General features: G+C 39.2%; 1 protein-coding gene and 1 long non-coding RNA gene across 2 annotated transcripts in view; one reads left to right on the forward strand and one right to left on the reverse strand.

Annotated features, from left to right (window-relative positions):
- LOC138405508 (uncharacterized) lies at nt 1-2844 on the forward strand. Its single transcript, XR_011239273.1, has 2 exons — nt 1-516; nt 1447-2844. It is a non-coding gene; the product is annotated as an uncharacterized lncRNA (long non-coding RNA).
- Nucleotides 2276-12697, reverse strand: part of LOC109632301 (organic cation transporter protein) — a 22720-nt gene continuing 12298 nt past the window's right edge. The window contains exons 6-12 of the mRNA XM_020091514.2: nt 12501-12669; nt 11977-12100; nt 9235-9341; nt 6327-6538; nt 6039-6147; nt 4519-4731; nt 2276-3803 (exon numbers count right to left, since the gene is read on the reverse strand). Of these exons, the coding sequence (XP_019947073.2) occupies nt 3722-3803; nt 4519-4731; nt 6039-6147; nt 6327-6538; nt 9235-9341; nt 11977-12100; nt 12501-12669 (1016 nt within the window). The 3' untranslated portion in view covers nt 2276-3721. The remainder of the gene's footprint in view (nt 3804-4518; nt 4732-6038; nt 6148-6326; nt 6539-9234; nt 9342-11976; nt 12101-12500; nt 12670-12697) is intronic.

Raw genomic sequence — 12697 nt, forward strand, 5'->3', positions numbered from 1 at the left:
CACTCCCATGGATGGCCATCAGTCTCTGACTAGAGTATTCTGTTTTTAACAGTAAGGTTTTGTACTGTATCACATGGTTCAGCAATCACAATAAATGTTTTTATTTCCCTGTACCTCGTACCATTCACTGCTCCGCATTGAGAATATCGACCATATGACAATGTTATTGTTACAAATGTTAGATGTGTATTTTTGATACACAATGCTTAGTTCCATTGAAAATTCAGCTTTTTATAGCAAAATACTTGATAATTTGTAGATGATAATATAGAATAGAATAGAATCTCATTTTTGACTCACCAAACTTCGCGGACGCATCAGGCCTGGTGAAAAGAAAGGGTTGCGGCTCAACTGCCTCCTTAAATGAAGCAAATCTGTCAAAAAGTCCTGCAACCAATTTGATTAACGCAAAAGGAAGTCATCCATTTCAGATTTAGTGGCAATTTTGGCCATTTTACACATTGTGTACTATAATGGTCTCCTCCTGGAGCTTTTATCAGATCAACTTCAAAATCAGTGAGTATTATCTTGACAACATGGAGATTAAAACTACCTCAATTTTTGAGTTTTCGAAACACGGTCGGACCATGGTGTAAAATTTTGATGACTCGCCCTCAAAACACGAGGTTGTTGTATCTCGGACATACATGGTCCAATTGGGTATGTATGACATCTACACAGAAATCATGACTTGCAATCACAGCGCCCCGGATGTCTTACACTGATTGATGATGTAGTCATATGGAAACTGAGTTTTTTTGTCGAACACCATGTTAGAAGCGTGGTGTCAAATTTCAACAAGTCGCCATGACACGAAAATGCTGTAGCATCAGTGTACATTGTTCAATCTCCCTCAAATTGCATTGTGTAACAACAGCCCCCCTCTGAAGACATTTATAGTTTTTCAGAATGGGCATGGCAGAATAGCTGAATAGTGCCCCCTAAAGAGTAGCCCTAGGATCATAATTGACCGATGTACAAAAATCGGTAGGGACATATGTCATTTCATTATGTACAAAAAACTCTCTTGGATTGATATGCTATGCCAAACAGGCAATCGGCCATTTTGAATTAAGTGACCATTTTTATAATTTACACATATTGGAACGAATTCCTCCTGGAGCTTTCATCAGATCAACTTTAAATTCAGTGAGTGTCATCTTAACTCCATGGGGATTAGAGCTACCTTCATTTTTTTAAGTTTATGTCCTATGGTCTATGGTCTGACCGTGGCATGGCGTCATATTTAGATGATTTGCCGAAAAAGAGGGATTTATTATAACTCCTCTGTGCATTGTCCAATCAGCCTCAAACTAACACACGATCATAGTCCTAGCCTGATCAGATCCATATGTCAATAATGACTCATCATTTTATTAGCTTTATTTCACTTCATTAATATTACTAATAATAGTAAATATAGTAAATTATATATGTCCCCTTCAGAAATTGCATTGAGAAATGTATGAAGGACTACTAGGTACATTTCTCTCAAGAAGCCATAAAAGAGGACTTCATCATGACTTCAACATCTGAAGGAAATGCAGCAGAGGAAGGCCAACCCCTGACCTTGTGTTGATCATCATCAAGGGAAAAGCGATCCTTGATGACTGGCAAAGGTTTACCTTTTGCTCAAAGGTCTATAAGAACAAAATTTGTTGGGAATTAACTTACTTTATTTCTGTACTGTATTTCTTACGAAGCTATTGCATTTTACAGTGATACTGTCAGCTCTGCAGATGTATGCATTTGTCTGTTTAGTCAGACTGTCTGAGTAATTTTCTGAAAGCTCTTGAAATTGATGAGACTGTTGAGCATGAGGCCACATTGTATGGCTAAAAGATTGTTCATTCTGTTATGGCATTGGTTACAAAACATGCAAGCATTGCAGGCTAGCTTAAATATTCATTAAAGGCATTAAAGGGTTAGTTTGGATTATTTGATGTGTGATTATATGAGGTTCTTATCAATAGTGACTGTATTTGCTACAGAGAAACAGTGTTTAATAATCCTATCTAACTGTTTAGGGGTAAAATGCATCAGAAAGGTCACATGTCCTATTTAAAAATGTTTTAGTCTGACGAAGTGTTTAAAATGAAAGTCTGAAGTTTTGTTGCTAGCACTGATTAAGAAATGTTTTAATGCCCACCAGATCGCATGTGTAAGAAGGATGTGTTGCATCAGTGTTGGAGGGGGAATAAAAGGTGTTGTTCTGTAAAAACATCTTTTATTTCATGTTTTATTGAAGTCTAACATCAAAGCAATTGTATTGACAAAAACTAGCTCATATTAAACATGCAACAAATCCATAGAATAGTGCTGTAAAGTAGATCAAATAATATGTAAATATCACTTATAAACATCTGGATACAAAATAATTAAAAAAATATTTTCAAAATTAGATACAAAGGTAGACGAAGTAAAATTGACAAGCAAAATGTGAGTACATATTATTCTTAAGGGTGAAAATTGCCAGTAAAATCTACTTAAGTATTCTTTATCTATCAATTCTTACTAGTAAGTAATCTTTACTTGAGGATTTTCCAAGTAAAAATTCCAAATCATTTCTGCGTGGAAATTGTAACCAAGGTTTGTTTAAAGGTACAGTGTGTAGAATTTTGTGATGTCTAGTGTTAAAATTGCATGTTGCAGCTGAACACCCCTCACCTCACCCTCTCCTTCCAAACATGAAAAAGAAACTGTGGTAGCCTTTAATTATTATCTGGACTTTGTGACACTAGTTTCCTTCTAAGTCTCCATTCTCACTTGACAGTGTTAAGAATTGCATATTTAGTACAGATTATCAAAACCTCTGACAATGCCTCTGTGTTTGCAGTAGCGTGTTGAATCAAACCCCAAAGCGCTGTAAACTCAAAACTAGAGATAGAGGAAAAACAGTATGCCTCCAACACCTGGAGACAGCAGTGTCTGGCTAGTGTCAGGCAGTTTATGTACATACATTTTAAATGACAGAAATATACAAGTAAAAATTAACAAAAGCATACAGAAATCAGTCATAGTAACAGTAATAGTAATAGTTTGTGGTCTGTGCATGGATGAACAAGACAAAAACACAAACAGAAGTGTTTTATTTGGTGTGCATCATGTCAAAGTAAGCATCAGACAGGTAGTGGGGGTGTGTTTGCGTAAGAAATGAGTAACTTATTGCACGGAGAGGGATGTAGATTTACTGTACATGTAGTACCGATAAAGCTACAAATTTCAAAACACAACCAAGCTGAGACTGAGTAGAGAAGCCACTCCGGAATCATTTATGTGCAGCTGCCTTTAGGGTTCAGACCTAATGCAGTATGTGTCTAAACCTATGTTTTTCTCCTTTTCAGAAGTCCAACACTGAGGATTAGTGACATTGTCCTGTGTTAAAACCACAGTAGGGATGCACTGGTCCCCTCCTGTGTCCAAGCAGTCAAGTTGGAGGAACAGGCCTGAGAGCGCTCGCATTTACATGATTGACCAATGCAGTCGAATCAGAATGCAGCAAAAGTTATATCAGGTGTATTGTAGTGTAGTGTTTTGCTCACCAATCTCTATCCAGTTGCAGCAGCAGGTCGCTGCCTCCAGCAAAAAACTTTGAGACACATAATATACACAAAATGCTCAGTCAGCACAAAACCACACAGAGTTTTGTCTTTGGTAGAGTACTGAAAAACATGCACGCCTCATGAGATGTAGCAGCTCGTACTGATGTTGCCGTTGTTTGTCAGTCCATCCTGGTGCTGACGGCGTTCATGTTCATCAGAGATGTTTCAACGATAACTGGCTTCACTCCACCATCCTCTTCACTGACAGAGAGAGACGAAAAGATTTTATTCAAAATATCTAGTACTCAATTTTCAGTTAAAATTGATTACTTGGTTACCTAAACCAAGCAGTATAATCTTTTGTCTGTTAGTTAAAATTCCAGGTTTGGGCACAAAAAAAATCATTGGTGAGTAAAGTCATAGTCAAGGTTCTAAGTACCAAAGTAAGTAAACAAGTCCACACGTCTATTATATTAATTCCCCAATTCATACACAAAATATTTGAGTACACAGAACATAAACATATGGTTTCTACTCATTATTTTACCTGTCAATGCTACATTATGGCTCTAATTAACATTAACAACATACAACATGTAAAGGATCAGTTCACCAAAATGACAAAAAACAACAACGTATTCTCTTGGTCCCCTCGTGGTATCTTTCTGTGCAGATAGTTTCCAGATATCACTCTTTGAGATTTTGGTCTCCCCCAAAATACAGTGAGATGAAAATTCACAGAAGCATCTCTTTAGGTAGATCATCTGCCTCATCCAAAAACATTTTCATAACCCAATATTTCCTTTTTTTCCCTGTAATACTCTGCAACAACAAAATGAGTACAATAGGTTGCCTTAGATGGAAAAAAACAAATACACATCTGCAGCATGGCTCATACCACTAGAGGTTTTTTTTTTAATGTACTTTGAGTGAACTGACCCTTTCAAAACAATGTATAAAAGTGCTGGTGTCAGACCTGAGGTCGGGTCCCTCTATGTCTTCTATAGTGTCAGGTAGGGGCTTATTGGCTGTCTCAGGCAGCAGCAAGGTGAGGGCAGAGCCCAGCAGGGGGCAAAGACCACAAAGCACCATGGGAGCGTGAGGACTGATGCTCCTCAGCAGGTACATCATGGGAGCCAGGACTCCTCCAGTGCGAGCACACACGGAGCCAAGGCCGATCCCATTTTGTCTGTAAATTAGAGTTTAATGAGAAGAAAGACAGACCTGAGTCTGAACCTAATGGCAAATCATTACTGCATCTGCGTCGTTTATTTTGCGCCCTGTCTCCAAGTAACTACAGCAGTTCTTCAGAGAAACATCTGATCTGTGATGATGCTAACCAGCAAGTACAAAGTGCAACAAAATCAGTAGAACCTGCATCCTGGGTTTGATATAGTGACACGTAACTTATATAAGAAATTCCTGATCCAGCCCAAGTGTTTCTGTGGTGAAAGGTGATAGAGAATGACAAAAAACACAAAGCTGAAAAAGACTTTTGACTTTCTCCCTATTCTCAGTGGCTCAATATTTGATTGTGATCACTCTTGTTGCAATGTTCACTTAGAGAATCCCATTAATAAGAGTTTTGAGGACTAATACTGACATCAATATCAGAGAGTAGCTTTGTTAATGTGAGATTTCCGTAGTGCCTGATTGGTAGGCTGATTTTATGATCTGATGACGGCCTTGCAGAAAAACATTCTTCAGATAATTTAGAAAAGGTGTCATCATATAGGTAGTCCTGCTGAGCCCATTGTGACTGCTGTATACATTAACCTTAGCACATGTAGGAGAGTACGTGTCGCAGCTTAGCAGACGAGTGGTGTCTTCACAGGAAGTTTGTGTGTCTGATACAGAATAACGATTTTTTTACTCTGTCAGGATCCAGACTTTAGTTTTTGATTTTTAATAGAATTGCAAAACTTTCTATAAACCTGTTTTTACTTTGTCAGAGTGAGTTACTTAGTGTAGATGATTTAAAATGTCATCTACACAGTAAAGTATGCAAAAAAGGGACAGGGCCTAAACAATGTCTGAGGGTACTTGACTGGATTAAAACTAGTCCAATACAATAAATCCATTCCATCCATTCAGTCTTTAATGAAATTTAGTTTTATTGGTACAGCTTGTTATCTGATGAATGTCTAAATATGTACATTTGCTGAGGAAAAGGCTAGACATTTCCAACAATTAGATTATCCTCTCTATTATGATAACTCTGCTCATTGGCCGCCCACATTGAGTCCGATTCTGGAGGTTTCTTCCAGTTAACGAGGGAGTTTTTCTCTTCACAGTCACCAAAGTGCTGCTCATTGTGGGAACTGTTGGGGTTCTCGATTCATTTTTAAGGTCTTGACCTTCTATGTAAAGTGCCTTGAGATAATGTATATTATGATATGGTGCTATACAAATAAAATTTGATTTAATTTATTTCAATACCGATGAGATACATTTCTGGGTCAGGAGCTTTGCTGACTAACATGAAGGCCTACTCACCTGATTACAGTGGGGAACAGCTCCGCTGAGTAGACATAAATAATGGAGAGAGAGGCTGTGATTCCAAACTTCCCAATCATGGCCAGGACTGTTTTGATGACAGATAGTTCTAGAGGAGCGGGCAAGGAAAAGTCACACAGACAGTAGAAATAAAAAAACATGAATAATGAAACTAGCTTTTATCCAACCAACCACTTTAAATGTTTGAGTGAGAGAAATCTACTACATTTGGCTCTCACTGATATATTGTAGTTTCCTGAGTTATGACGTTATGATGTGCGTCCATACCACTGGGGATGAAGATGGTCAGCAGGCAGGCTGTGCCGCCCACAGCTAGGAAAGCTAGCTGGGAGATCTTGCGGGAGCGGTTGAGGGTGAACAGGGTGATGGTGCGTGCAGGCATCTCCACCAGGCCGAAGATCAGCTGGGTCAGATAGATGTTCATCCCAAAATCGGAGATGTTGAGGGACAGGCCGTAGTACACCAGCACGTTGACAAACCTGAGACAGGTGGGGAACTGACATCATTTTGGAAGGCAGATTCCATGCCAGTCACATAGCTGATCATATAAAAAACACACTGTCACTGTCCCAGCTCACAATGGGCCTCATGTGTGCAGAAATGTTCTTACTCTGCGCACATAATAAGTGCGTGCACAAAATCCCTGCAGGATTCTTGACACGCGCGTACCAGCACCAGCTTGCGTATGCTTGTGAATCAGAATCATTCTAAATTGACAGGCGCTGTCCTCTCTCTGTAATTAGCATACTGCCACGCCTCTATTTCTCCATATAAGGACATACGTTTGTCATGAAGAGAGCGGTGTGATGAAGCAGAGAAGAAGAAGAACACAGACCTTCACAATAAAAATATCAGTAGCTTGACACTAATATTCTTCACACCACCACCAGATGGGGCCAAAGTAAGGCATTTTCAAGTCCTAAACAGAGACTTAAAGAGATAGTTCACTGAAAAAGGACAATTCACTCATTATCTACTCACCACTATGCAGATGGAGGGGTGGGTGAAATGTTTGAGTCCGGAAAAATATGTCTGGACACCACTTACACAATTGTATTGGATTGTGCTGCAACGCTGTTTACCCCTGAGACTCCAGTGTTTTGTCATCCAACCCTCTATCGGCTGGTGAGTAGATATTGAGTGAATTTTCATTTTTTGGTGAACTATCTCTTTAACATACCCTTCCACTCTAGTAAAATGAACAGACCTGTTTGGTATTCAGCATGATATCATTTAGAAGCTGTTGTGGTTATTAGTCGGATGTTCTACTTCTTTGTCAGGCATTTTTTGTGTTGTTTTGTTTAAAGGAAAACCATTTACACATACAGGATTTTATAAAATTGAAGTTAAATTCCTGACTGTTTACAATCTCACACTGCACCTTAATGATTATACAGCAGCAACTTCAATATATGCCATGGCAACAAAACTGGTTAAACTGGAGACCAAAGTTAGAAGATGAATGAAGACTCTTTAAAACAAGCTAAACATAATCTTTTGGTTTGCAGGGGAGACTTGAAGGAATATTAAATTCCAAACCCTTGGGCTATACATCCTCAGATGTGGCGAACCTGGACCCACTTACTCAAAAACATGTTACTCATGGGGCGGTGGTGACTCCACACTACCTCAAGTAACTTACACTCCAGAGTCCATGGGCCACTGGTTTCAAAGTCAAATTATGGCGGATCGGTTTTAATCACAGTTCATTCGTAACTTCCTTCCCAGTTTACGAGTGTGGAGCAAATGGCTTGCTACAATGGATAGCCTCAAAGAAAACCATGTGGGACTGGTTTTGGATCCTCAACTGCCCCGAGCCTAGTGGTCTATTGGTAAGATCACAAAGGCCAATCTCAGTTCAGATGGAAGAGTCAGATCTATGGATCTTTGAATTCAGGAGTGGGCCTACACCAGAGTTTTTTTCTCGTCTCATCCCATTACCCTTATTACCATCTGGACAGTATCAAGGAATTCTGTTCCCTGGCTCAGCAGTTGGACTCTTGTGGGGGCGGCTGCTGTGAATTCCCTTGAGCCAACTAAATGGTGGTTCCTGTTGGACACAAACAGTACTCCCAGATCAAGACAGCAACTCTGCACAGGTGCAGCAATCTTTATAAGGCTTCCACACACCTGAGCAGACCCTTTGACTCCCTGCCATGTGCCAATGGAATGGAAGAATGTTATGTTTATTGTTATTTATTTGCAGCATCTTTGATTAATGTGCTAATTTCAGTTAATTATCAGTATTCATTAGTATGCATTATTATTCATTTTGCATTATGATTGTTTTTACTGCAGAAACCATGATAAATCAACTTTGAACTGCAATTCCCCTTGTCATCCTCCCTTTTTAACTTGAGGTCTTAGGTGATCAACCGTAAACCAAAAACTTAAACTTAAGAAAGTTTTAACATAGTTGTTGAATGAAACCAGTGAACAGTGTAACAGTGAGCATGCTGAAACATCTAACATTTGGTTTTCTTCACAATAGGCATTGGGCTGTGAAAAAGCAACTAACACAGCTGCAGAACTATCTCAAAAGTACAGAATCATTTTTCATGAAATTTTGTGAAGCTGGGGTGGGTCATGACCCAAGGAGGAACCCTTTAAACATCTACAACACCCGCCTAGCCCAGAATGTAAGCAAGACCAAGCTACTTTTCCTTCCAGGGGAGGGCTCTCCCACCGATAACCTGACTATCTACATTTACTCTGTGGTATCCCCTACCCCGACCTTAAGGAACCTGGGTGTGACACTCGACAGCCAACTGTACCTTACCGCCGACATTGCTGCAACAACCTGATTGTGTAGATCGGCTTGCTGCTCCCTCACTGCGAGGGATCTTCTACCGCAGGCTAAAAAACACATCTCACAGCTAATGTACTTATATGATACTTGTTGTACTGGTTTTGTTCCCTCATGGTTGAATGCACCTACAGTATTATAAGCCGCTTTGGATAAAAGCGCCAGGCTTATATCTTTATTTGACAAAGCCCAGTTTTCATTGCAATATCTTCCAAAACGAAAAACTTTGAACAGCTCAATTGTATTGTAAATAACACTGTCATAGAATGTAAGGACAAAACATACAGAAACATGTAATTTCAGATATACCCATGTGGATGTATTGTTAATGCATATAGAGAGTAATGTGATATACAGTGTAATACTCACCAGAGATAAAAAACAATCAACGTCTGCTTCCTCATTTTTGGCGTTCGAACAAGATCTATGCAAGAGTGTGTTTTCTTTACCTTTGATTTCTCTTCAGTTTTATAGACCTGGTGAAACAGTGAATGAGAGAGTGAGTAGGAGACTTTGGAGAGAGGATTATAAAGTGAATCGAACACAGGGCTGTTTCAGTGGTTTGCATATTGAAATGATAATCAGTGATCTAAACATGCATTCAAAGTGGTAACTGTTTCATCGGACTTAGCCACAGCCATTAGTTTGACTGATTGAGAGCTTGTGTCACACTGATATCTAACTCTCACTGCACAAGTTGGTCCTGAGGCTGTCAGCGTTTGACGGGCCTCACTAGATTTCTGTGATTTCAAGACCTCTTCACTTATTTTTAAAAAATAAAAAAAACTACCAGATTAGACTCACTTGAAGGGAGCTGTCAATATTTCTCAGTGAAGGGGTCAGTCAGACAGACTTTTTCTGCAGTTTGCCTGTCACACATGCACATGCAGGGGATTCTCTGCTCAGCCACCAGGATTCAGGTAAGGGGTGTTGCAGCAAGCAGAGGCAGGATGTAACTCCTGTCTTCCTGTATGTGGCTCCACTTTTTCACATGGAAATATCTGTTTTCTTTTTTAATTTAAATGTTGCATCTGTAGAGTGTTAAAACACCCCCACTTGCTTGCTGTGAATACTGCGGAGGATCTCCTGCTGTGTTCTCACAACGGCTACTCTGGACTTTTACGGGGAAAGGCAGAGGAAGACTGTAAAAGGTTTAGAGACGGTGGCCTCCCCTCAGATAGGATGTGGAAAAAGGTGACCTCACCGCTAAATGTGACTCATGACATCACAAGTATTGATGATAACTGTTGTCAAGTTCAAACACATTGTTTAGAAACAGAAGAATTGTGTAAGATAAGCAGTCAAATTTGATTGTATTAGAAAAAAATACAAATCTGACATTACATTTTTCATTATCACTCTTACTTTATTTTAGTGATTTCCCTTTTAGCATGATATAAATGCATTCATAGCTTTTAAATATTTTTTCTGTTATTACTAGTCAGCTGAAAACATGTCATACAATTATGTTTAAACATCTTGTGTAGTTAATCAGCTAAACCAAATCTCATAGTAGCTTAGCTAAATTGCAGGGTTCTGGTAAGAAAGAAGCTGCTGTTGTCTAGCTCTGTATGTGATGAAGGACTACTCCTTTTAAAATGTACTTAGTGGTAAAGCTGCCTGTATAGGTGCTGTCTGAGAGTAAAGCTTGACTTGCATGCCAAAAAGGTGGCATACAAGTCCCTGTAAAGGTTATATAGCCTACCTTGTGGGCATTCTTGAAATGTTCTGAATTTGTATTTCAGGATATTGGACTTTGGACTTGTTTATTAGGATTTTTGTATTTGTATTTAATTTGTTTCTATTTCGGACTTGTTATGTCTTGTTTTGTTTTGAAATGACTTTGCTACTGTGTCAAAGTTTTCTCACTATGGCATGTTTGAACTCTGCCCAAAATTCTTGTTTGTCTTGTTTGTCTGTTTAGTTTCAGCCGAAACCAGAGATGTAATCTAACAAATAACAAAGACATCATTACTGTACTTGAGAAAATGAGAGAGATCTGATGATGGTGTGAAGTAATTAAGTACAAATACTTTTTACTGTACTTAAGTAGATTTTTCAGGTATCTGTACTTTACTTTAGTATTTATTTTCCTGACGACTTTTTACTTTACTCCCTAATTTTGAACACAAATATACATACTTTCTACTCTTTACATTCTCAAAACTGGATCGTTACTTGTTTTGACACTTTTAACGAGCAACTTTCATTTGTGTAGCCCATATTCCTCAATCAAAATCTACCTCACGGGACTAAACAAGGTGTGATATCCTCTGCCCTTAGCTCTTGACTAGAAAAAACACCAAAGAAAACCTTTTAGCAAGGAAAAAATGTAAAACCTCAGAGAGAGTCACATGTAAGGGATCTATGGAATTTTTTTCCCCCTATCTTTAATCAAGAGCGTAGTCTTTCAGTTCAAACGCATGACTTGATGAATTTGTGTTCAGAATGTGCATTACTTTTCATCAAAACCCTGCATTTGCACTGAAATAGCTCCTGTTTGCACTTAAATTTGCTCTTCTTCTGCCTATGCTGTGTGCTTGCAACCGCAGATATATTGTTGCTCGCACGGATTTCCCGAGCTCCGGCTTCAGTCCATCTCCTCACCCCGGCTGCTTTCTGTGCGCTCTTGAATCGTCTGCTCTTGGATTTCTCCTGTGCGCTTGGAGTTTTTTGTGTTACAACCCCTATCAAAAGTAATGAAATGAATGATATGATCCCTGCCTCGTTGCGGGCGCGTTCGCTTTACTTCAGTGTGTCCTGTGTGGGGGGTTACTCTGAAGGGAAACAACGTCACATAACTCAAAAGTCTAATCCAGTTATGAAACTACTGAAATCAAAAAAAACTTGCTTGAGGTCCTTGACTTTGCTGGTGATCCGCTAAACTTTGGGTTAAGTGACGATGTTTCCCTTTAGAGTAACTGCCCGCACGGGATGCATTGAAGTAAAGCGAACTGAAAAACCACACTCTTGATTAAAGATAGAAATAAAACCATATGGATTTCTCTCCCAGGACAGACAGAAGGGTAATAGATGCTGCATGTGGCAGAGCACATCAGCAAAATTTTTTTTTCATAGTGAATAAATAAAATTGACTTGTTGCAGCTGTACCTGACACATTTCCAGATCTTTGGTGAGGGGCTTCCCATTCATCTGCGCTGCTTTCTGGATCAGCACCCATGCTTCCTCTTCCCTGTCATTGGCCATTAACCAGCGAGCTGACTTTGGCAACACCCTAAAAAGATAAATTGCTTTGATAACATTCTTAAAAAAACTAGTATGTGATCCACTGTGCTCCAGTGGGACGCTTTGATAGACACCTTAGACAAACTGATTAGAAATGGCATGAAAAAGGGCAGGTGTCCCAATAATGCTGGAACACCTATAATGGAATACAGTCATTATTAAATCATTAGATTTATCAAGAACAGTTTGTCTGGCATGCAACGATTGGCACCTAACATACAATGAGCATTAGCTACACCTTTTGTTTTCAATCACAGGGGATAAATGCGGTTGTCATATATTATAGACCTCCACAATCACAAGACATTTATCATTGAAATTACTGTTTAATTTTTGCCTATTTTTTGGACACACTGTATCAAATAAGGGTCACACTGCCGTTCACCTACCAGATGTAGAAGATGAAGAGGAAGCCAGGAGCTGAAATGGCCAGCTGCAGTTTTCGCCAATCTCTTATGAGATATGCCACCCCGGCCAGCAGAATGTAGCCAAAACCAAAGAAATAGTCAGTTATTATACCAGCGAGCATTCGCTGCTTTGGTGAGGTCCATTCTGTGCCTGTATGGAACATACATATGACAAGAGA

This window comes from Paralichthys olivaceus, chromosome 19, assembly GCF_024713975.1.
Source record: "Paralichthys olivaceus isolate ysfri-2021 chromosome 19, ASM2471397v2, whole genome shotgun sequence".
In the NCBI taxonomy this organism is placed as follows: domain Eukaryota; kingdom Metazoa; phylum Chordata; class Actinopteri; order Pleuronectiformes; family Paralichthyidae; genus Paralichthys; species Paralichthys olivaceus.